The following is a 23,467-nucleotide window of genomic DNA, read 5'->3' as shown; positions in this document are numbered from 1 at the left end:
TGGAAACTGGCCTACCGCTACAACCGTACTTCTTTATCCGGGCTTGGGACTGGCAGTGACAGCTGCGAAGTTAATTAAATCACCCCAGAACAGCCCCAGAGAGAGTTTAAGAAAATTAAGTAATAATAAGCAGTAGTAATAATTATGTTTTATTAACAACGTCTATTAGCCGAAATTATATTGCGTTATTTGTAGTTGACTCAAGAGAAGTCAGACTTTTTTTTTGGCATTTTTACAACCATTTGTTATAAAATTTTTGATATTTTAAGCATCAACATTTATTTTAAACAGGTATACAGCTATAACGTATACATTTCACGAACTCTGAACTTTTCTATCAGTTGTGCCAGCGCTTATTCCAGATCAGTAGATACCGCCGATTATATCTCGAATGAAATGTCTCGGGAAAATTCTCTCGACTGAAGAAAATGAAACCAAAGTAAGCAACTAATCTGATTTCCAGAATTCCTGTGCAAACATTTAAAGCAGGTGTTTCTCAGGAATTGTACAAAGATTTTCTAAATTAATCTTCCGTGTTTCTAAAGCTAGTCTCAATGTTTACGTTTTGAGTTTCTTTGAAGTTACTACACTAGATTTAATATCTAAAATATTTCTGCGTACACCGGTATTTATAATTATTTTAGTTACTCTCAGATTTATATCTTACTCTGAACTTAAAATGCTCTCAAGAGGTTTAAGTATTTTGGGACTCATTTAGATTTCTCCTCTTAAATCTGGGAAAATTTTAGACGTAATGTAATTTATGTCACTTTGTTTTTACTTAAATTATATAAATGTTTGTTTACCAGTAAAAGATTTAACCAAATTTTAAAATAATACAGAAATATTTTTATACTAATTGAATAATCATGGTCATTCTGCTCGGTATTAATAACCTAAGGTTAAGGTCTACTGCGAATAGTAATTTTACACTATTTGGCCATCAAATATGAAAAACGCAGAACTCTAAAATCGTTTAGCGACTACATGAACTAAAAAACAGTACTGGCTCAAGTCTCTAACTGGCATAAAGGAGAAGGGAGTCTACAGCTAAGTTAGGCCCCTACTGATAGACTATAAGACCATGTAGCTCACAGATAAGCTATCCATTACTTACTGACCAACAGCTTTGGGTGGAAGAGTCGATAAGTGGAAAGGCACCTTCTTGTCCTAGAAATGGAAAATCGTTTCTAAAGGCGGACGAACCAGACATGGTCAACGGCGTGGAGATGCATAAGGCAAGGGGAAACCAATGCATTAAAGGCTCATAGAGCATCCCTAGTTAATTATCATGACCAACAATACAACCAAACATTCTACTGATCATCAATATTTCAGACCATAATGATCCAACAACTGAAATAAGAGCAAGGATAGAAATAGCAGGAAATGCGTTTGTAAAAATAAAAACAATTCTCTGCAACAAAGACCTTAGATTAGAACTAAGAGTAAGAGCACTGAGATGCTACGTGTTTTCGATACTGCAATATGGGCTTGAAAGCTGGACATTAAAGCAAGAACACATAAATAAGTTACAGTCCTTTGAAATGTGGAGGATGCTTAGAATAGCATGGACACAGAAGAAAACTAACACGAAAGTATTGCGAGAAATGGGCAAAGAATGCGAAATAATAAACACAATAAAAATAAGAAAGTTACAATATCTGGGACACGTAATGAGGGGACAGCGATATGAACTGCTAAGGCTGATGATACAGGAAAAGATAAGAGGAGGAAGAAGTATAGGAAGAAGGAGAGTATCATGGTTGAAGAATTTAAGGGACCGGTTTAAATGCAGTTCTATAGAACTCTTCAGAGCAGCAGTAGATAGAGTAAAGATAGTGATGACGATATCCAACCTTCGATCGGGAGACGGCACTTAAAGAAGAATAAGCTCACAGATATAAGATTATGCATTGAAATAGAAAATATTTAAGCAGAAGACGTAATCGAAAACAAACAGATATACTAAGAAAGTTTATGACAAGAGAAAGATAAATTGTTGCCAGGGTAAAACAATCCGAGGTTCTGCACAAAAGTGAAGTTGAAATGAAAAGTGAAGAAAAAACCTACCTGTAATATATATCAACTTAGTCACAACAAGCCTACGAAAATTACAAGACAATAAAACGAAATACATGCTTTTGTAAAAAGAATAAAAAATTGTCCCTGGGAACGTTTTTAAAAATAAAATGGAGCTTGATTATTGTGGTGTACAAAAGCAATTATGGTGCCATATAAGAGATCAAGGAACGGAGGTAACAGAAGACGAAGACATAGAAAATATATGGCAAACCATACAAAATACCATGGTTGGAGTACAAAGAGGAAAACTTAAGCATACGAAAACTAAGAAACAAAAAAAAAATAGATGACGCAAGATATTTTCTAACTCATGGAAGAGAGAACAAAACACAAAAACAACTTACATCTATATACAGAAATCCAAAGATTCATAGATTCAAAAATCAAAGAAGCAAAAGAAAAGTGGATAAATGAAATGTGTGACGACATAGAAAACCTAGACAACAAACATGCTACATCCAACCTTTCCAAAACATTAAAAGAAACTTCAAATAATAGCAAGAAACATAAAATACTGACTCTAGCTGACAATAAAGGAAGAATTATAGAAAGAAGCAAACACATTGAAGTATGGGAAAATTTAAAAAAAAAATCCTTCACGGATTGAAGACCTACATTGCAACGGACATCGACGTAAGAGATTGGAGGACCTCCAATCCTAGGCCTTTCAAGCATTGAAATCATAACCCTACTTTTCATTGCCTCTTATTTGAGGGTGTTTTAGGACATTGCCCACTAGGTTTGTGTTGTTTTGTTCTATTTTGTGTTGTTTTCTGTAATTGGTCAGTTTAATCCCATCATATATATTACGCCTAGGAAGCGTGAACAGATTATCACGTTAAGTGAACACACTTCTGTGTCACCAAGACAAATCGCAAGAACGTGTGGAGTGATTCAGGAGGTAGTTAGCAAGATTTTAAACCGTAAACGAGAAACGGGATTAATGGATGTAAAAAGGTGAAGAAAATACGGAAGAAAGAGAAAAACAAGCCAAGTGCTTCAACAAGATATAACAGCATCAAGTGTAGTGATTCACGACTCAACTGTTCGAAAAAGACTTTTGGAGAATGGTGGAAGGGCAATTCGTCCACAGAAAAAATTCGTTCCAACTGAACGAATGAAGAAACAAAGGCTTTTGTGGGCCAAAAAAAAATCTCATGAGACTGTAGACGACTGCAGAAAATTACTATTTACAGATGAAACTCACTTTATAGTTAAGGGACAGCTGTTGAAATTCAGATTCAGACAAAATGTTTTGGGAATGTTTTTTATACATGGGAGTTGAATCTTTGTTACCAATCGAAGGTATAATGAACAACAAAAAATACAAATCCATGTTGGAACAGCGTTTAGACACAGAACCTTAAAAATGTTAGCCCCAAAGAGAAGTGATTTTTCAACACGACTCTGCTGACTATCACGTAAAACAAATAAGAAACTTTTTTTAAAATAAGAAGAAAAATGTTTTAGATTGGCCTGGTAATTCACCAGACCTCAACCGCATTGAAAATTTATGGGCCATTTTAAAGCTAGACTGCGCAAAATTGACTGTACTACAAAAATAAAAATGATAGAAGAGGTCATTGAGGTTTGGTTTTGAGATGAAAGGATATCTGGGAACTCTCAGAAGCTCGTAGAATCTGTATCAAAATGGGTAAAAGCAGTAATTGCAGCCAAAGGGGATATATTTTGTACTAAGTGATGTAAGTTTATCTTTATAGTTTTGTTAAATTTTCTTTTTCAAATTGAACTGTTTTTTATAACAGATAAATATATATAACAGATTTTATAACAAATGAAATAGACGTAATTAGACAATATGACAAGAGGGCGTCCTCTGCTCCGTGTTGCTTATTGCCTTGGTATCCACTCTAAAATACGTTTTGTCCATCGGTTGTCTGATAATCTAACGACGTGTCCTATTTTAACGACGCGATTTTTTCGATAGCATCTGTTTTTTTTTTGTTCTACGACGTATTTCTTCGTTTGGGATTGGTAACACACATTGGTCAAAGATTTTCGTTTTGAGACATATAGGTAGAACTGATTTAAATACATAGTTTAATTTACCAAACGCTGCTCAGCTTTTTCCTATGCAACGTGGGAGCTCACATAGCTGGTTATCTCTGCACAACTGAATTTCATGTCCTAGTTACTTATACGATGTAGTCTGCACAATATCCCTTCCAAAAACAGCAATATTTCGATTTAGCTCCAGATTAGTCATTATTTGCGTCTTGTTCATATTAACCTTTAGTCCGGCCTCCAAGGAAGCGTGATATAATTATTGCATCAACCATACGATCGGCTATAAGGACGATGTCATCTGCAAATCTCAAATGACTGAGCTTCTCTCCATTTATGTTGATACCATGCTCGTTTAGACGTGTCTTCTTACAAGTATGTTCTAAAAGCATCGTGAATAGTTTTGGAGAGACTGTGTCTCCTTGTCGTACTCCTCGCTGTATACAGAATTTATTTATTTCTTGTTCAGATAGTCCTACGCTAGCTGTGGCATTTTGGTAGATATATTTGATTCTGTTAGTGTAGCGATGGTCTATTCGGCATTCTGTCAATGCTTTTAACATTTTCTGATGGCTTATGGTATCGAATGCTTTCTCGTAGTCGACAAATATCAGTGCGAATGGTTTGTTGTATTCTGCAGACTTCTCTATCAGGTTCTTTATCACTATTAAGTGGTCGCTAGTGCTATATCCCGATCTCAATCTCTAGGCTGATAGAAGTCTAATTTAGCGTCAAGTCTTTTTTGATAATTATTTTTGTGAAAAGTTTATATATGTGTGAAAGCAAACTAATAGGACGGTAGTTTTTTAAATCTGTTATGTCTTCTTGTTTGTGTAATAAAGTAATGATTGCACAATTCAATTGAGAAGGAGTTTTTTCTTGGTAGATGTATTCGGTGAAAAGCTTGGCCAAAGCCTGGATATTTTTATTTCCATCTAGTTTGATCGCTTCTATCACTACTCCGTCATCGCCAGGGGATTTGTTCTTTTTCAATTCTAAGTACCGTTTTGATTTTTTATGGAGTTATTTCTAGCATTAATTCTATTCCCTGGTTTGTGATTTTGGGTAGGTGCTGATCTTGTCTTTCGGCGGTGCTAAAAGGATTCGACAACCTCAAGGATTTTGTTTCTATCATTAGTAATGTTTCCATCTTTGTTTTTTATTTTGTACATATTTTTGTTCCCTATGTTGTTCGTTTTTCGCCTCAAAACTTTTAAACTTTTGTTTTTTTTTAAATTATTTTAGTTATTTCTCTTGTATTGTTTTCTCTTACTTCTTTTCGGATTGACCGGTGAAATATCTTTATTTAATTTCTTCATTATTTTGTAGTTGGAGCCGTATTTTTCCGTCAGCTGTCTTTTTTTACCTATTAGCTATTTGGTATTTTGGCTTAGTTTTTTTTATGGGTCAAAACGGTCGGGTAGCACTTCCTTTTCATTTTTTTTAAACCTTCATTATGCCATCATTTGCTTGATCTACATCTTCTATTTCATCTTGCAAGTCATGTATATGTCTGGTTAGTGTATCTTCATACAGGTCGTTGGTTTCTGGGGGAATCCATTTATTTTTTCTTGTTTTTAAGATCATCTTTGTTCTTTCCAATTTGACATTTAATAGTATCTTAGCTCCGATTAATCTGTGGTTGCTTCCTATTAAAAATTTGTTGAGTACTTCGATGTCGTTGATTATTACTTTTCTGTTTGTTATGATATAATCCATTTCATTTTTGACACTGCCTGACACTAGTAGTGTTGACTTTTAAATCTTCTCCTCCCAAGAAGCTTTTAAAATTCTTTCATAGCACCACATTTTAAAATATCAAGGTGATTTAGATAACTTTTATTCATAGTTCAAGATTTGACACCATAAAGAAAGAACACGAACATACCGAGAACACGGAGCAGCGAAGTAGGCGGATCTGAAATTCCAATTTTAGGTCTCTGTTACATATGTAATACCCACCAATACTCCATACAAGAACATCCTTCTAAAAGCGGTTCTGGCCTGCTCATTTCTATCGTTGCTAACTGATATCCAAGGTAAACAATTTGATCAACAATCTACAGTGATTTGTCTATATCATGTTATCATTTCTTGCTGCTATACTTATTTGTTCCATGACCTGGGCTATAAACATTTCGTTATATTTTTTAAAATTGGTGGATTATTAATGAAGATGCTAAAGCCTGCTAGGTCTCCCCTATAGTAATTAAATCCCTGTAACTTTTTGTGGTTTTAAGTTATTCGAATAACTCCAGACTCCAGATTCGAAAATAATTCTAGCCGACTTTATGCTGTTTTAACAAGTCTTAAAACTTAATATACAGCTATATTATTACTTAGCTTCGAAGTACAGACGGCGTCAGAAAGTTATTGTCCCGCAAAGCCACAAAACAAGGCAACTGCCAAAATTCCTTCAGAAATTATTAAACCCTTAATTTCCCGATGTTCAAATTAAAACTTTAATAACCACTTTCTAGGACGTTAAGTGTTTATAAAACGTACTGTTTGCTGTTGAAGGGTTCGCGTGACTGCCTTTTCAAGGAATTAGGAAATTGAAGCCTTCGGTGCTCTTATCTAAAAGTCATGTACTCTGTTTAAACCGAATTTTGTCGATAGCATTTACATTGATTATTATACATGAAGTAGTTACGGTTTATGCACGAAATATTATATTAATTAAATTATATTTGATTTTAGACCGAGATTTCGGCAAATAGCCGTATAAATGTTTTAGGGCAGACTAAAATGATGGTTTTTAAGGAAAATATGATAAAATAGTTGTCCTCTACTCAGTGGGTTTTAAGGACCGATCCGTTTCTACTAAATATAAGTTTTAGAAGTGGAATTTAACGCAAAGTATTTAGAAAGCAATAACTATAAAAACACATGTAACCATCTTAATTGTGTTTTGTTTATGGATGTTGTGAATTTTATCTTCCGCTACTGTTCTTGGTTTATCGTTTCATTATTATTAAAAATGTAATAAACTCTTTATAACATTGGAAAGACCAGGAAGACACTCATGAACATGAACACATTTTCACAAGGTCAGATCTTAGTCTAGGACTCAGAATCCGAATGATCAATTGTTACGTTTTATCTGTCTTGCTCTATGGCTGTGAAAGATGGGTAATGGACTTTTCAACAGAAAAAAGAATATATGCCTTTGATATGTATATATATACAGACAGGTGCTGAGAACTCCATGGGTATAAAAGATTACCAATAATGAGGTACTTCGGCGCATGAATGAGCAAAAAGAATTACTAAACATGATCAATAAGAGGATAATACAAGACTTGGGTGATGTGTTCAGAGGTAAAAGATATGAATTACTCCGAATCGTATTATTTTTTTAAATTGCCGTATTGCCAGATTCCAGTAAGAGCCTAAGAAGGTATCCATTGAATTCTGGCAGGTAACGATGGGGGAAATCTTTTTTGGACAACGTCACGGAGCAAGACATCGTGGCATCTTTCGGCCGAGTAGGATATTAGACCAGAAGACCTTAACCACCGTTCCAGAGAGGTGGTCTTGCCACGCAATGAACAACTAAAATAAAAAACTAAAAACTTATAAATAACCATACCTATTTCCGTAAATCAGAAAATATTTTAGCCGTTAGGCCATAAACTAATAAATAATAATAACCATAAATTTCAGATCCCTGATTCAATTTCCTCCTCTGTCCTCCTGCTCCTTTTTCTTCATCACCCCAGAAATAAGACAGTGTACTTCTCTGCATTCTTTCTCTCCTCTCAACATTATGTTTACTGTGTTTCTTTCATCCAGCCCGAAACCCATTTGTCTCTCGAAATCTCCCCTCTCATTTGCCCATCTCTGGCAGTTAAAAATGTGGGCGGGATGTCCGGTACCCCACAAATAATACAGTCTGCCGAGGCAGATTTGCCTATTTGATTTGTGAAGGTCCCAAAACTACCATGTCCGGTCAGAAACTGCGTCAGTAAGTAGTCTAGTTTTCTGAACTTACATTCCCACCACGGCCTCAGATCGGGAATAAGCTCCTTTGCCCACCTTGCCTTTCCCCTATTATTCGCCCATTCTCTCTATCACTCTATTATCGTTCTTTCTCTCTCATTCTCATCTATATTTTACCATCCATTCTCCTCGCATACACCCTCGCTCGCTCTTTGCAAAACAAAACGATTGGTATCACCGCTCCAATAACATATAAAACCTCATTTAAAACCGTCCTATCAGGTCTTCATCAGCTTGGCGTATTTCGCAGGGTTTAGTACGCTACACCACACGGGAGCAGCTTAGGTTACCACCGACTGGAAAACTCCATTTAGCACCCTTATATTGGTGCTACCTGGGCCTCCAATGTTTAGCATCAACAGTATCAATGCCTCCAGATTTCGGTTCGCCTTCTCTACCGTCTTTTCTATGTGTACTCCAAACCTTAGTCGGAGACGAGACGCCCAAATACTTAATCGATTTAACCGGTGCAACCTCCACACCTTTCACTATAAAGCAAAGAGAGGATTTTTGCCGGCTCCCTTTGAGAACTTACACCTTAGTTTTCTGAGGCGCTAGCTGTAGATCGTTCTCTCTAATCCACCTACCAATACGACGCAGGGCTGTCTGCATTAGCCTTGTCCGTTTTCTAATTTATTAAAAAAATTGAGTATAGAATGCCTAGAAAAAATTTAACCAAATTTTGTAACACAATAAAGTTGGCCAACCTTGACATACCTGACACACAGTGGTATTATTCGTAGTGGGAACATATTTTTCAATTTCTGAAAGCAGACCAGGAAATCATTTCTATTGTCTATTTAAATCGGATGGGGGCCTTCTTCAAGAGTCACAACCTCTCTCTTGATATAAAAGTAAGAATGCTGCGATGCTACGTCTTCTCTGTGCTTTTTTATGGTGTTGAATCGTGGACCTTGAACGAAGATATGTCCAGAAAACTGGAAACATTTGAGATGTGGCTATATCGGAGAATGCTTAAGATCCCGTGGACTGACCGAGTCACAAATGAGGAAGTCCTCAGAAGAACGAATAAGAACCGAGAGGTACTGACCACCATCAAATCTCGAAAGTTACAGTTCTTTGGACATATTATGCGAAATGAATCCAGATATGCTCTCCTTGAAGCCATCATGTAAGGAAAAATATTTGGAAAACGAGGTCCAGGAACAAGAAGAACATTTTGGTTAAAGAACCTTAGAATCTGGTTCAATATAACATATGTGCATCTTTTTCGCGCTGCTGCAGATAAGATAAAGATTGCCATGATGATCGCCATCATTCGTAAAGGATAGGCACATCAAGAAGAAGAATGTAAATATTTGCAAAATCATTTTCTTTTATTCAATAAACTCGATTTAATTTCATAGAAACAATAAATGTAAAAAACAAATGTAAAAAAAACAAAAGGTAAATAGCCAACTAAAAGGTTAAATTCGTACATGTATTAACGAATAGTAGAAAAAGTGTACAACAATATAGTACATAACGATTATCGCCTCAAGATTTTACGTTGAATAATCGTTCGGTTATCGTCGTTACCATCATCTGGAGGAGAACAGGCCTTTAACATATTGCTACCTTATAATAAAGGCATCCGTTTGCAGGACCCCTTTCTAGGAGGTAATGGGCTCGGATGTACTCCTGTACCCTGAACCTAACACGCGCCAGTTATCCCTAGGGATGGGTTAACCTGGTACGGTTTTAGAAACTTCCATCCTCAGAAAAAAAAAGATAGGTTTTAAATTAGAGATAAAACATTATATAAATTAAGTTAGGAATTTTACTGGAATCAATTTTAGAATAAAAATCACATATAAAGTACCAAATTAAAATAAAAGTTTAGCAGCAGCTAGAACAAGCAATATAGTATGAATATTAATAGTAAACTTGATATTATTGTCCAAAGTTTATATTTTAGCTAATTAATACTGTTTTGTTTTACAGTCCGACATTTTCCAACAACAGGCTGCTATTATGGCAGCTGCAACCGCACAAGGAACATACATTAATCCAATGGCTGCGATAGCAACTCAACTTCCCCATCCACCGATAAATGGAATGGCGAATTCTGCATTGCCGCCAACATCAGGTAAGAGAACTTCATGGATTATGGAGGAAATAACTCCAATTTATTATGGAGGTAATACATAAAAAATATAATACATTTTTTTGTCATTTTTTTTTTATATTTTGATGTTTATTTTAATTGCTTTATGTAACGTAATAGTTTAAATATCACATGTCTTTCTGATTTTTCTTATTATTTTCTACTTCTTTCTTAGAATATTGTATTTTGTTGGGACTCGCAGTAGTCTATTAGCGTTTTTGTATTTTTAGATATTTTGCTTTTTTTCTTTTAAATTAAAAATAGAACAATACAGACCCGGGTATATTTGCTTTAGTTAACACTAAATGGGTCAATTTAATCCTGAAACTTATTTATTACGGCATTTCTATGTTATCTACCATATTTGATGGGCATAAACCACAATTTTAATTGTAAATATGTTTATTTTGATGTTACCATTTTTCCTGAATGATGTTTTCATGTCAAAGTGAATGCTGGGTATGAGACTTAATTTTTTTAAATAAGCGCTGCCTGTTTTTAAAATTAAGAAAAAAACAAAGCATGTGTGGGATATCACAGACAATTTTTATTTATTTAAAAGGCCTTTCAATGCGATTCATCATCATCATCATAAGTGGCTCGACAATCCGTTGTTGATCTTGGCCTGCTCACAAAGAAGTCGCCACTCCTGTCGATTCCTGGCAACTTCCCTCCATCTTCTAACCCCTAGAATCTGTAGGTCTTCTTCCACATCATCAATCCACCTCATTCGTGGTCGTCCTCTGCTTCTTGTGCCTTCTGGTTTTGAAAATGTTAATCTCTTCGTGTATTCGTGATCTGACATCCTAGCAATGTGTCCAGCCCATCTAAGTCTCTGCACTTTAACGAATTTCACAATATCTGGATCGGTGTATAACTGATACAGTTCAAAGTTGTATCTTCGACGCCATAGCCCATTTTCATTTACGGCCCCAAAAATCTTTCTAAGAATTTTTCTCTCAAAAATACCAAGAAGTCTTTTATCATTTTGAGATAAGATCCACGTTTCAGCCCCATATATCAAAACTGGTCTTATTAAGGTACTGTATATATTAAGCTTTAGTGCACGTTTTATATTTTCATTTTTTAAATGTCTCTGGAGGCCGTGAACAGTTCTGTTTGCTATTGCTATGCGTCTTTTTATTTCGTCGCTTGTCGTGTTTGTTGCGTTTACTAGCGATCCAAGATATGAAAATTCTTTGACTTGCTCAAAGGTCTGGTTGTTAATTTGAATTCTTTGTTGGATATTTCGAGGGTTTTTAGAAACCAACATATATTTGGTTTTTTCCTCGTTTACCACAAGTCCTAATTCACTTGCTGCGTCCGCAAGCCTTGTAAAACACTGCACCATGTCTCTCATACTTCTGCCCACTATAACTATATCGTCAGCGAAACCGAGAATTTGCGTCTTTCAATGGGATTATGTATGGAATATACTGTGCGCCCAGGATAGCAGTAGATGTGCTCTGCGCGTATACCAGAGGTATAGTTATTTAACAATGTGCTCCTCTTTGCATTCTCTTCAATCTCGGAACAGTACCGTTTGCTTTTGAGTCAAATACAAATTCGTTGTATTCTGAAATTTTTAAAGGTTCTTTCCTTTGTGCTTTGTTAACAATACATTCAATAGAATTGGTAACTTTTTGTAGATATTGAGCCACTATTTTTGAAAATCACGAATTTCTGTTGTATCAACTAGCTTTACTTAAAACTTATGTTTCTTTCCAGGATGTAGTATTAGTTCCATGACTTCTTTGATAGTGTAATAGCGATCTGTTCGATGTAATACACGCTTAACCAGACCAAAGTCTCTATCATTCGGGAGGAACCAATAGCCTCTTAAAGGCAATCTATAGAATTTTTTTTGAGTCGTATCATCGAATGATTTTTGTTTTGTCTTGCAGTTATCATTGTACAGGTACAAATTTTGAACATTATGAATTGAGCATGGAATCACGGATAATTGCCTAAAATAGTACATTTCCTAGATAGAAATGCATGGAAGTAAAATATTCTGCATATAGTCGAATGTTAAGGGAAAACATTGAATATGATCCATTATTTGAGCAACAGTGTCGGCTGGAATGGTTTTCCTGTTATTCTGCTGCCCTCTCTTATCTTCAGGAGTTTTTCCCAAAAGTAGTAAATTTTGTAAGCGATTAATTTGGATTGATGTTACGTTATAGAAGCTTTGAAACGCTTTCTTGCAGATCATTATTTTACGTTCTCCCAAATGAACGTTATAAACAAATGAACTTGTTATCTCTTTAAATGATCATTTCGTCTTGTTCTCTAATTTTCTTGGTCTTCGATTTTTTATAGGTATGGCCTCGATTAAACTCTGTAGGTAAATATCTTTTTTGTTCTTGGTCTTGAAGGAATATATTTTTTTCAAAATGTCCTGACTCTGTTCTTCCGTAATTTTATCCCAGAATTTCATCTTGCAGCTAAAATATAACCTAATTTAACATAACTTGCCTATGTGTATTAGTTACAACTATTTACCTGCACGGTTTTGCGGTTTTTCTTGCACGTACTATAAGTACTGTGAGGGGGAGCCTTATAACTGGCTACTCACACTCGAGGGTTGGAAATCTTTTGATTCCAAGCCTTACTTCAAAGGACTTTTATATGGATGTATCTCCATAGGTTTGGTTCTTCAGTGACCGTTGAAGGATAAGGATTGTTAATGTGAGAAAATATAGCTCCAGAGAAATGAAATCACTTTAAGTTTATCGACTTAAAATTAAATATTTTTAAAGTAGAGAGGCCCAACACGGCCGTAGTGTACTATACAATGTCAAAAAATTCTTTCTTTATAACACGTGAAAGAGAAAACCGTATGTATAAAAAACCGATTTCGGCGTAGAGAAATATTTTATACATGAATTGAGAGTGTTTTAAAAATGCACATGCCTCAAGGGCGATGTGTGAGAATGAACTGAGCTGATAATACTACTTGATGCGTAAAAGTTAAGATTACTCCTCTTTTATTTAGGTGTGAAAACTATTTAAGAGGTTGAGGCGCCAATGAGTCGGGTGTCCCGAGCAAACTATATAAAGTGACTATTTTACTTATTCTACACTAAGAAAAGTCTAAAAAATTACATTTTTATTTTATATTTTAAAAACAATATGTTCATTTCTGGAACATACTGCCTTTGTAATTAACAAACACTGCTGCAGAAAGTATTGCATTTTTAATTCTATGGACTTTATACTCGTCAGTGTGTAGTACACCTTTTCTCTTCTTCCGTTTGAGACTTTTACTATTACTCATTTTTGTTACTAAAATATGAATGTAAAGCAACGACAGATGACAAACAAACAAAAGTTAGGTTAGAGTTTGTATGTATTCTGTCAAATTGGTAGATAAACGTTTATTTGTGAAACATATTAAGTCGGGACCTGTAATAGTACTTAATATGTTTCAGCAAATGATGCACCAATGTGTAAACATGGTTTTCTGTCAGAATGTCAATTTTTGGAAATGGGTGACTTATTATGTTTCATCAATACTGATTCATATGGTAAAAAGGTTTTTGATTATATATATATATATATATATATATATATATATATATATATATATATATATATATATATATATATATATGTTACAATGTTAATTACAATGAAACTAATTACTCCTACGTGAATGTGGTAATTTCCAACGTCTGCCATACACAATATTATAAATTATAATAAGAACGGACTTGTAACAAACAAAAAGAATTCTGAATCAACATGAAATCCTGATCTCTCTCTCTCTGTCAGTGTCTATGTCTGATAAAATATCTTCTTTATCAGAATCTTCACCTAAATTAATAAAACATAATTCTAAAGCAGCATAAATAGTGACTTCTTTGAAATGAAGTCATGCTTAATAATTTTCGTTTTGTCTACAATTTTTTCCACTCTTCTACGGAAAATGTTTTAAAGAACTAACCCAACATTTTTGAGGAGAATTAAAAGTCTCCATTTCGTGTTGCAACATTTTTTTAGTGCTGCCCATTTTTTTAGTGTTATATAGCTTTATAAGCTTTATAAGCTATATATCGGATTTAAGTCTGGCCGAAATGGTAGTAGTCTTAACACCTCATGTCCATTATTTCTAATAATGGACTCAATAGCAAATTTTACATATTTCATTTTTCATAATTTTATAATGGCATATAGGTCTGGTCTGACTATTTTAGCAAAAAAAATATTTCTAGATTTTAGTTCATCTCTCATTTTACTCTTTGTTGTTGCGTATGTTGTTGCTTTATCCTCTTGAATATTATGATAAGGTGCATTGTCCAGCTAGTTCCTAAAAAGTGATACGACCCTAAGTAAGATTTGATAATTTTGAGCAGTGTATTTGATTGGTCTGACATTATATTATATTTATTATAACACACAAATAATAAAATAGACAAACAAATGACAAACAATTTATTACATATGTTAATTCATAAATTGTAATAGTTATTAAAACAAAAAAAAACATATTGCTGTAAGGTGCCACAACGGTCTCGTATATAAAAGCCAAATATAGCAATTGGACCGTCAGGCCATACGTTCCAAGATCCCATTGATTTAAATGAAAACAACGAGACCAACGCTGTTTCATATAACGAAATGTTTCGAAGCGGCATATGAGTTCACATTGGTATCACACAGCAATTACGTCCCAGAAATGGACGAGACCACGTTGGTCTCACATAAACAGAACCACAGTTTTTCTATTAATAAAAAATAAAGGAAACAAGAAACTCTCAAAAGAAAGCGAGGGTCTGGAAGACCAAAACTATACTAAATTTAGGTATGTAAAATAAAATTAAAATTCTGTAATATCTCCATGAGCATTGATAACAGCTTGTAGTCTTTGGTCCATCTGCCTGAAAGGAACTATGAAATTGTCTTCTTCAGAGAGCTCTTTCCAAACCTGTTGTATACCGTGCCACAGCTCTTCAGCATTTTGAGGTAAAAAATTACGCCGATATAACCGTTGTATAATAGCAACCACACATTCTCGATTGGGTTTAAATCTGGACTGTAGCCGGGCCTTGGTAAGGTTTTGATGTTGTTATTCTTTAGCTACTGGTTTAGTATATTTGCAGTGTGAACTGGACACTTATCGTGTTGGAGGATAGAATTACTTTTTGGATACAACTCTTCTACACTGAGAAACTTGATGTTTTCTAGAATATTCAGATAAGTCCGCCCAACAGACATGCCATCAATACGCCATACCATTCCCATTCCTCTAGATGAAATCCATCCCCATACATTGGAGCTAAAATGACTAGCTGCTCGATATCTATTAAAAATTAAATCTATTATTATCTAGTCTATACACCCCAGTTTTGCCCTTTTTAGAAGATTGAAAAATTTTCTCAGCTGTAAATATTACCCTGGTTCAAAAATCTTGATTTTGTAGCTGATGGTTTAAAGCAAAAATATCTTGATTACTTCTGTTGTGGTGTAAGAGCTTGTTTTTTTACTGCAGTTTGGTACCTAAAACGCGATCCTTTTTTTCTGCGCCAAGTTTGTTGTCTTTCTTCCCGGAAACTGCGATATTATTCTTGAAGTTTTTGCATCTTTAAAAGGATTCTCTTCTAATCTCTCCAAAAGAGTACGATCTTCATGAGCGATAGCTATTTTTGGTCTTCCAGAACCTTGCTTTCTTTCGAGAGTTTCTTGTTCTCTCCATCTTTTATTTAATATTCAAAACTGTTATTTTGCTTACGTTAAAATGGTTTGCTACCGTAGATAGTGAGCAACCATCTTCCAATTTCTATATAATTCTTGTTTTTAGTTCTCTGCTAGCATGTGGAACTTCTGAGGTTGAACAGAATAAGTTCTGATTAATAAATTTCAGAATAAAATCTGACAAATTTTAAAGATTTGGCAGTGACAGTGACAGATCAAATTTTTATTTAATCAAATAAAAGGCAGATATCGAGCACAGTTTATTAATTAAAATTGTACGTTACACTACACTATACAAGGAAAAACAGTTTAAAATTAAAAAAAAAGTTCCAACCATCATGTAGCTTCACCTATTTTTTAAAAATTTTAAACTGTTGGTCCTTGTATAGTGTAGTGTAATGTACAATTTTATGTTTATGACATTCTATGGTTGTTGGATAGGCCAAAATTGTCGAAATGTTCCTGAAGATGCTCTAGGAAGCGAAAGTACTTGGGCAAGATTTAATTATTAAACTGTGCTCCATATCTGCCTTTTATTTGATCAAAGTTCATTTATTTAAGCATTCAACCTTATATCAATTGATTAAAGAATTATTGAAGTGACAGCTCCAATAATTTGTTTGCTCACTGTAGATGTCTAAATTGTCATTATAAATTATAATATTAGAAGTAGAAATCTAAACATCATAAGAAAACGTATTTACAGTTAAAATTGTGGTTAATTTCAACGAAATATAGTAATAACAGGTTATAATTATTTTATTCAGCTTTATAAGCGGTTGTTTTATGAGTTTCTTGTGCTTATTTATAAAGAGTTTTTGTTAAAAATTTTTTTATCAATTTATTATTTTACATGAAATCATTTAATCCTAAAAGTCTTACGAATAATTAACCCTAATTTATTACATTTCAATTTATAAATGAAGACACAAATCCGTGGGGGGCCCATGTTTCATTTTTTTAAATGTGGTAATTTTTCGTCCATATTAAACTGGCCTTTAAAATAAACCTCTACTCAATTCAAATATTGTTATAAATATTTGTTAAATATATAATAAACTAGGCAATAAAACATCTAAGTACACTTTAATTTTTAATAGACAATTGCATGAAGGGTCTATCTATGCAATATGTTACGTAAAGTGTAAAAACTCTACACTTTGTAAAGCAATTTAAAGAAGACCGCCCTAGAAAAAACACAAGAAACATAAATCTATTATATTTACTTATAGAATAACATGCCACAAGTACACCAGGACCGATTCTAAAACTGCCATAACATTGTGTCCATAATAGTGTAGCCATAATATCTTATCAAATTTCAAACATAAAAATACATAACTACGTTTACGAACTACAAATACATCGTAAGATAAAAGATTACAAGTCATAACTAACTAAATTTCCTTTGGCCCAGGGAATAACTCAGATATCAATAACTCATATAACTCAGTATAAAATGGGTGCATAGTGTTATAAAATGAATTGACAGTCGGACTTTATGAATATACGAAAAAAAGGATCTCTTAATATCACAATTAACGACCTACCACAAAATGGTAAGTTACTCGATCGTAACTTAAATACAAATATGCACGTCTGAATGCATATTGATGTACAAAAATAACAACTGTCAACTGAGAACTAAAATTGGAAGCCCACTTGTAAACTATTTATCGGGAAATCACCCCAAGACTTTAATGCAGTATTTTTGAAAACTATGTATTTACATGCTTCGTGGAATTCAAAAAGGTTTTTGATAAAGTTCAGCATGTGGGAATAATGCAAGTACTAAAAAATATAGGAATAGATGACAAATATATTCGTGTCATTAAAAATCTATACTGGAATCAAACTGCTATCGTAAAAATTGGAGACAACTACACTGACGAAATCTCCATACAACATGGACTCAGACAAGTTTGCATTTTGTCCCCAACATTGTTTAATGTTTACTCGGACCAGTCATTTATCAACGCGGAAACACTTAATATAATTAGATACGCGAATGATACAGTAATTATGTCAGAAAATATTGAAGTCTCCAAATTCTGCTTGATATTATTCACGACGTGGAAGAGGAAATGGGCATTAAAATAAAACGAAAAAAACCAAATTTTTAGTCTTTAGTGATAACACTCAGCCAATTCTTCTTATTAAGCCGTCTCCTTTTGAAGGTTCAATGCGATCCAAATGGCAATTGTAGCTTTGGAAACTGCTGCACGAAAGATTTCTGTGGACGAGCGGTCAAACCATCTCCTCAGGTCTTTTAGTTACAAGTTCTGGCGTCTTTTAACTGATCTTTTGCCCTGCATTTTACCTTCCAATATGATTTGGAGTAATTCATATCTTTCACCTCTTAACACATGACCCAAGTATTGTATTTTTCTCTGTTTGATTATGCTGAGTAATTCTTTTTGGTTACTCATGCGCCGAAGTACTCACCATTGGTAACTTTTCGTATCCATGAAATTCTCAGCATCATTCTGTATATATACATTTTAAAGGCATCTATTGTTTTTTCTGTCCATTATCCAACTTTCACAGCCATACAGCAAAACAGAGAAAACGTAACATCTGATCATTCGAATTCTGAGCTCTAGACTAAGGTCTGATCTTGTACAAAATGTTTTCATGTTCATAAGTGTTTTCCTCACTTGTTCGATTATTGACAGGATTTCCCATTTTGGGTTACACTGACTGTTGATATTTGCTCCCAAATATTTTATGAAAGTTACCATACGTTTCATTATTTGTCCCTTGGCGTACGAACGTACGTTTGTTGGTATTTTTTTAAAATACTAGAATTGTTTTTTAGAATGTAAACCGAACGTTTCGCTATGACGAAATTTATTATATTTTGTAGTTCTTCTGCGTTGCTTGCTATTAGGACGGTATCGTCAGTGTACCCAATTTTGTCTATACTGGTTTCATTAATCTTGATTCCACCTTGATCCTGATCTAATGCTTTTCTGAATATAGATTCCGAATACAGATTAAATAATAGTGACGATAAGACGCAACCTTGTCGCTCTCCTCGTCGGATACTTATATCTTCGGATGTTGTGTGTTCTATTTCAATTGTTGCCGTTTGGTGCCAATATAGTTCTGAGATAATTCGCAAGTCTTGTTCGTCAATTCCAGTTGTTCTCAGAATTTCGATCATCTTTTGATGGTTAAGGCAGTCAAATGCTTTTCGATAATCAATAAAACATGCATATACATCTGATACACAGCCAGATGCACAGCTTTGATTATATGGAGTCCAAGTTGAAAAAGTTCACAAAATTACATATTTGGGAATAGTCATAACGGACCAACTAGATCCAGACTTAAAAATAAAACGCAGAACAGCAATGACTTAACTATTTTTATGAAAAATGAAGCTTGCATTTCTTTGCAATAATCATCTCAAATTAGAACTAAGGCACAGAATGGTCAGGTGCTATATTTGGTCTGTACTTTTTTGTGAACATTAAAAGTATCAAGCTTGACAGGATCAAAGTAGTGGAAATGTGAAGTCATAAACGGATGCTGAAGCTACATTAAACAGCAAGAAAAACTAATGAGGAAGTACTAAGGAGGGTCAACAAAGATAAGGAAATTAAACAGTCTTAAGACTGATAAAATGCGTTAGGCTTTCACGGCCATCGTCTAACTTGTTAAACTGATGATGTTACTGCTTCGATTGTAAGCTGAAACTGACGCCGCATTGTACTTCGGAGGCCATATTTATATTTTCTACTTTCCCCCCCTTCACTGGTTTCGGCGTGAGGAGGTGTGTCCTCGTTTGTAGTAGCTTTTCTTTCTTCGTGTTTTGCGGGAAGGGTTTTTGTGGATTTTAATATTGGTATCCATGTTTTGTTGATTTTTTAGTCCTTCTTCTATCCGATTAAAATTATTTGGGTGCTTATATATCTCCACTGCTTCTTGATACAACCGTGGGTAGTACTGTGATGTGTTATCCAGCATCTGCGTTTCTTCAAACAGTATCCGATGTTCTCCGCTTCCCATAGCGTGTTCGGCAACGGCAGATTTGTCGATATGTCCTAAACGACAATGGCTTTTATGTTCGTTTATCCTTGTCTTTGTGTGTCTTTTCGTGGTTCCCACATATATCGTTCCACATGTGCATGGTATTCGGTATACTCCGGCCGTTGTTAATGAGTCGCGTTTGTCCTTCACCGATCTTAAACAGTCCTTAATTTTGTTTGTAGGCTTTGTAAATAAATGGTCTTTACATTGGTTTTTTTAAGTATTCGCCCAATTCTGTCCGTTACCCCCGATATATAGGTCAAGAACGCTTTGCCTATACATTCTGTTTCTTCGTCCTTTCTTCTAGAGATGTTGTTCATCGCTTTATGTATTTCTTTTCTGTTATAACCATTAGAAGTAAGCTCTTTTTCAATATGAAGAAGTTCACTTTGCAGATGCTGTGGTTCACAAATTCTCACCGCCAGAGTTTTGATAATACCTTGTTTTTGGCCTGGAAGATGATTTGAGTTCCTGTTTAGGTATCTGTCCGTGTGTGTAGGTTTTCTATACACTTTATGTCCAAAGTAACCTTCCTTTCGATTTACTAATACATCTAGGAACGCTAGTTGTTGATCTTTCTCTGTTTCCATCGTAAATTGAATATTTGGATGTAGTGTGTTTATATAAGACAGGAAATCGTTAAGTTTTTCTACTCCGTGACCCCAAATCACAAAGGTGTCATCGACGTATCTAAACCATACCCTTGGCTTGTATGCTGAGGCCATTACCCTCTTCTCTAGATGCTCCATGAAAAGGTTGGCTACGACCGGGCTTAGTAGGCTTCCCATTGCTACTCCATCTATCTGTTCATAAATCTGATCACCCATGAAAAGTAGGTGGTAGTGAGGCAAATACGGTATAATTCCACCATATCCTTGGAAACTAGTCCCTCAATTAAATTCAGAACGTCTTCTAGGGGAACTCTTGTGAATAGGGAAACAACATGAAAGCTAACAAGAATATCAGATTCCTGTAAAGTTATTTCTTTGATCTTCTCGATGAAATGGGAGGAGTCTTTTACAAAGGCATCGTTTTTTCCTATATGTGGTTGTAAAATATTGGCCAGATGTTTATCAAGGCTGTAAGATGGAGATCCTATGGAGCTTACAATAGGGCGTAGGGGTACATCGTCTCTGTATATTTTTGGTAAGCCATACAAGCGTGGTCGGACTGCTTCGCTGTTGCATATTCTTGGCTTTATATTCTCTGGTATGGACGAAGATTTTATAAGTCTATTGATTTTCCGTAGGGTGACTGCTGTGGGATCTTTTTTAAGTTTTCTATATACCACAGGATCTAGAAGATTTTGTATTTTCGATTTGTAGTCGGTTGTCTTCATTATGACGGTGGCGTTTCCCTTGTCTGCTGGTAAAACTAAAACATCTTTGTCTGCATTTAATGATTTTATGGCACGGATTTCTTGGTGGCTCAGTCTTAAGACTGCTAAACACCGGAAAATATCTTATCTGAGACATATAGTGGCGGGAAATCGATATAAAATACTACATACGATCCTTAAAGACCTTTTGATAGAAAGCCGTAGAGGTATAGGAAGAAAACTGGTTTCTTGGTTAAATAACATTCATCAATTTACTTAGATTAAATGCAGGATAATTATTCTATCTAGCAGAAGATCAAAAAGCCTTCGTAATGGTGATCGCCAAAGTCGGATAATTCCAAAAAAACAGTTTATCTTAAAAGGCCATTAGGCAAGAGGGATAAAACTAACTACAACTGATAATGAAAGGAATGATTAAGGGTGGACGAGGCCCTGGTACACTGGTACCACTACATTGATTATGTATTAATCGGATTGTTAATAAGCTGATAACATAACTTCTCTAAATTTGCTTTTATTTTAAAATAAGCAGCTTTGGACCACCCCAATAATGATTTATTTCAATATTAAAGAGAAATAAAAGTTGTTCATTGTATATACGAGTACATGACTCATTTTTTAGAATAATATAGTCATACTCTAAGTGTTTGACAAAGAAAATATGCGTGTATAAAATGCATTGTTCACTGTTTTGTCACTATTAGAAATGGTCCACATGCAACCTATTACAATAAGTTCCTTATTTCGTATAGCCTATCTTTTTTGTACGCTGACTTTCTTACTTATTTATAAGACACTTATAATCAAACCAGCATTAGGCTTGATCAATATACCTATACCATATTATCTTGTTTTTTTAAGAATAATTAAATTTAAGAATGATCCATTTCTGTACTTTCAGATGTACCAGTGGGTCCTGTAGGTCCAGTAGGTCCTGGAAATGGCCAGCCAATTAATGGCACAATGCCAAGTTTACCATCTCCTACCATGCCAACTTTTAATATGGCGGCACAAACTCCCAATGGGCAGCCAGCCGGGCAAGAGCCGCCAGTATACACTAACGGAATCCCTCCTCCACAAACTTATCAAGCACGTAAGTATTTATAAACGTTTACAAATCATTCTGTAGCTGTAGCATATTCGAACCTTGATATGATGAGGATAGCCTTGTAAAATAAAGACCAGTTGAATAAAAATTTTTTTAATGGAATGAAGGGAAAAGCCAGCGAGTACTACTTGGAAATAAGCGAAAAAAAATGAAGTATATAAAGATCCAAGTAAATGAGTAACATATAGTGCCAGCGTTTGACAACATAGAATCGAAATGATTTTAATTTTAAAATTGCTAGACAATTTTACTGTTTGGCTTTTGCATCATCTGCATCTCCATAGCAGATTATTTTAAGTTGTTTTCTATCATTTCGTATTCTTTTTTACTTCTTACTTTTTTTATTATTTTATCCATGATCAGGTTGAACAATAGAATACTCGGGGAATCTACATATTTCATTGCCAGCGTCAATTGGGTCAGTCGGTTCTTTTTCTACTTTTACTTTTGTTGTGTTGTTTTGGTAAATATTATTGATCGCTTTGATTATTCCTACAGGTATCTTTCTTGCGTAAAATAAGTGAAAAACGTCCTGTATTTTGACTCTGTCAAATGCCTTCTTAAGGTCTAGGAAACAAAGATATGCTGCTTTGTTTTATTCTAATGGTTTCTCTTTCACTTGTCTCATTATAAGTATGGCGTCACTGCATGATCTTCCCTACCTTAAATCTTGCTCTTCTGGTAGTGTTATAATTTCATTCAGTTTATTTGTTATCACTTTGGTTGTTACTTTTAGTGTTGTTTACTTGATATCCAATCTTGTGGTATTTTGTTTTAATCTATTATTTTTTCTTCTTCTTCTTGTGCCACTCCTATCAGAGATTGGAAATCATCAAGGCTATCCTGACCTTGTTTACAGCTGACCTAAAGAGTTCATTAGTGGTACAGCCAAACCACTCTCTCAAATTACGCAACCATGACATTCTTCTACGGCCTGGATTCCGTTTTCCTTCAATTTTTCCTTGCATTATATTTTGAAGTAATGCGTATTTATGTCCTTTCATCAGGTGACCCAAATATTCGAGTTTTCTTCGTTTGATCGTTGACAAAATTTCTGGGTCTTTTCCTA

At 34.6% G+C, this 23,467-nt stretch overlaps 1 protein-coding gene across 1 annotated transcript in view; it reads left to right on the top strand.

The window, feature by feature from the left end:
- The window catches only part of bru3 (CUGBP Elav-like family member bruno 3), a 540,316-nt gene that overhangs the window by 446,443 nt on the left and 70,406 nt on the right, over window positions 1–23,467 (top strand). The window contains exons 6-7 of the mRNA XM_072531874.1: window positions 10,057–10,201; window positions 22,192–22,383. Coding sequence (XP_072387975.1) covers window positions 10,057–10,201; window positions 22,192–22,383 — 337 coding nt within the window. The remainder of the gene's footprint in view (window positions 1–10,056; window positions 10,202–22,191; window positions 22,384–23,467) is intronic.

The sequence above is a fragment of the Diabrotica undecimpunctata genome, chromosome 5, assembly GCF_040954645.1.
Source record: "Diabrotica undecimpunctata isolate CICGRU chromosome 5, icDiaUnde3, whole genome shotgun sequence".
In the NCBI taxonomy this organism is placed as follows: domain Eukaryota; kingdom Metazoa; phylum Arthropoda; class Insecta; order Coleoptera; family Chrysomelidae; genus Diabrotica; species Diabrotica undecimpunctata.
This window is presented reverse-complemented; position numbering and strand designations above follow the sequence as displayed.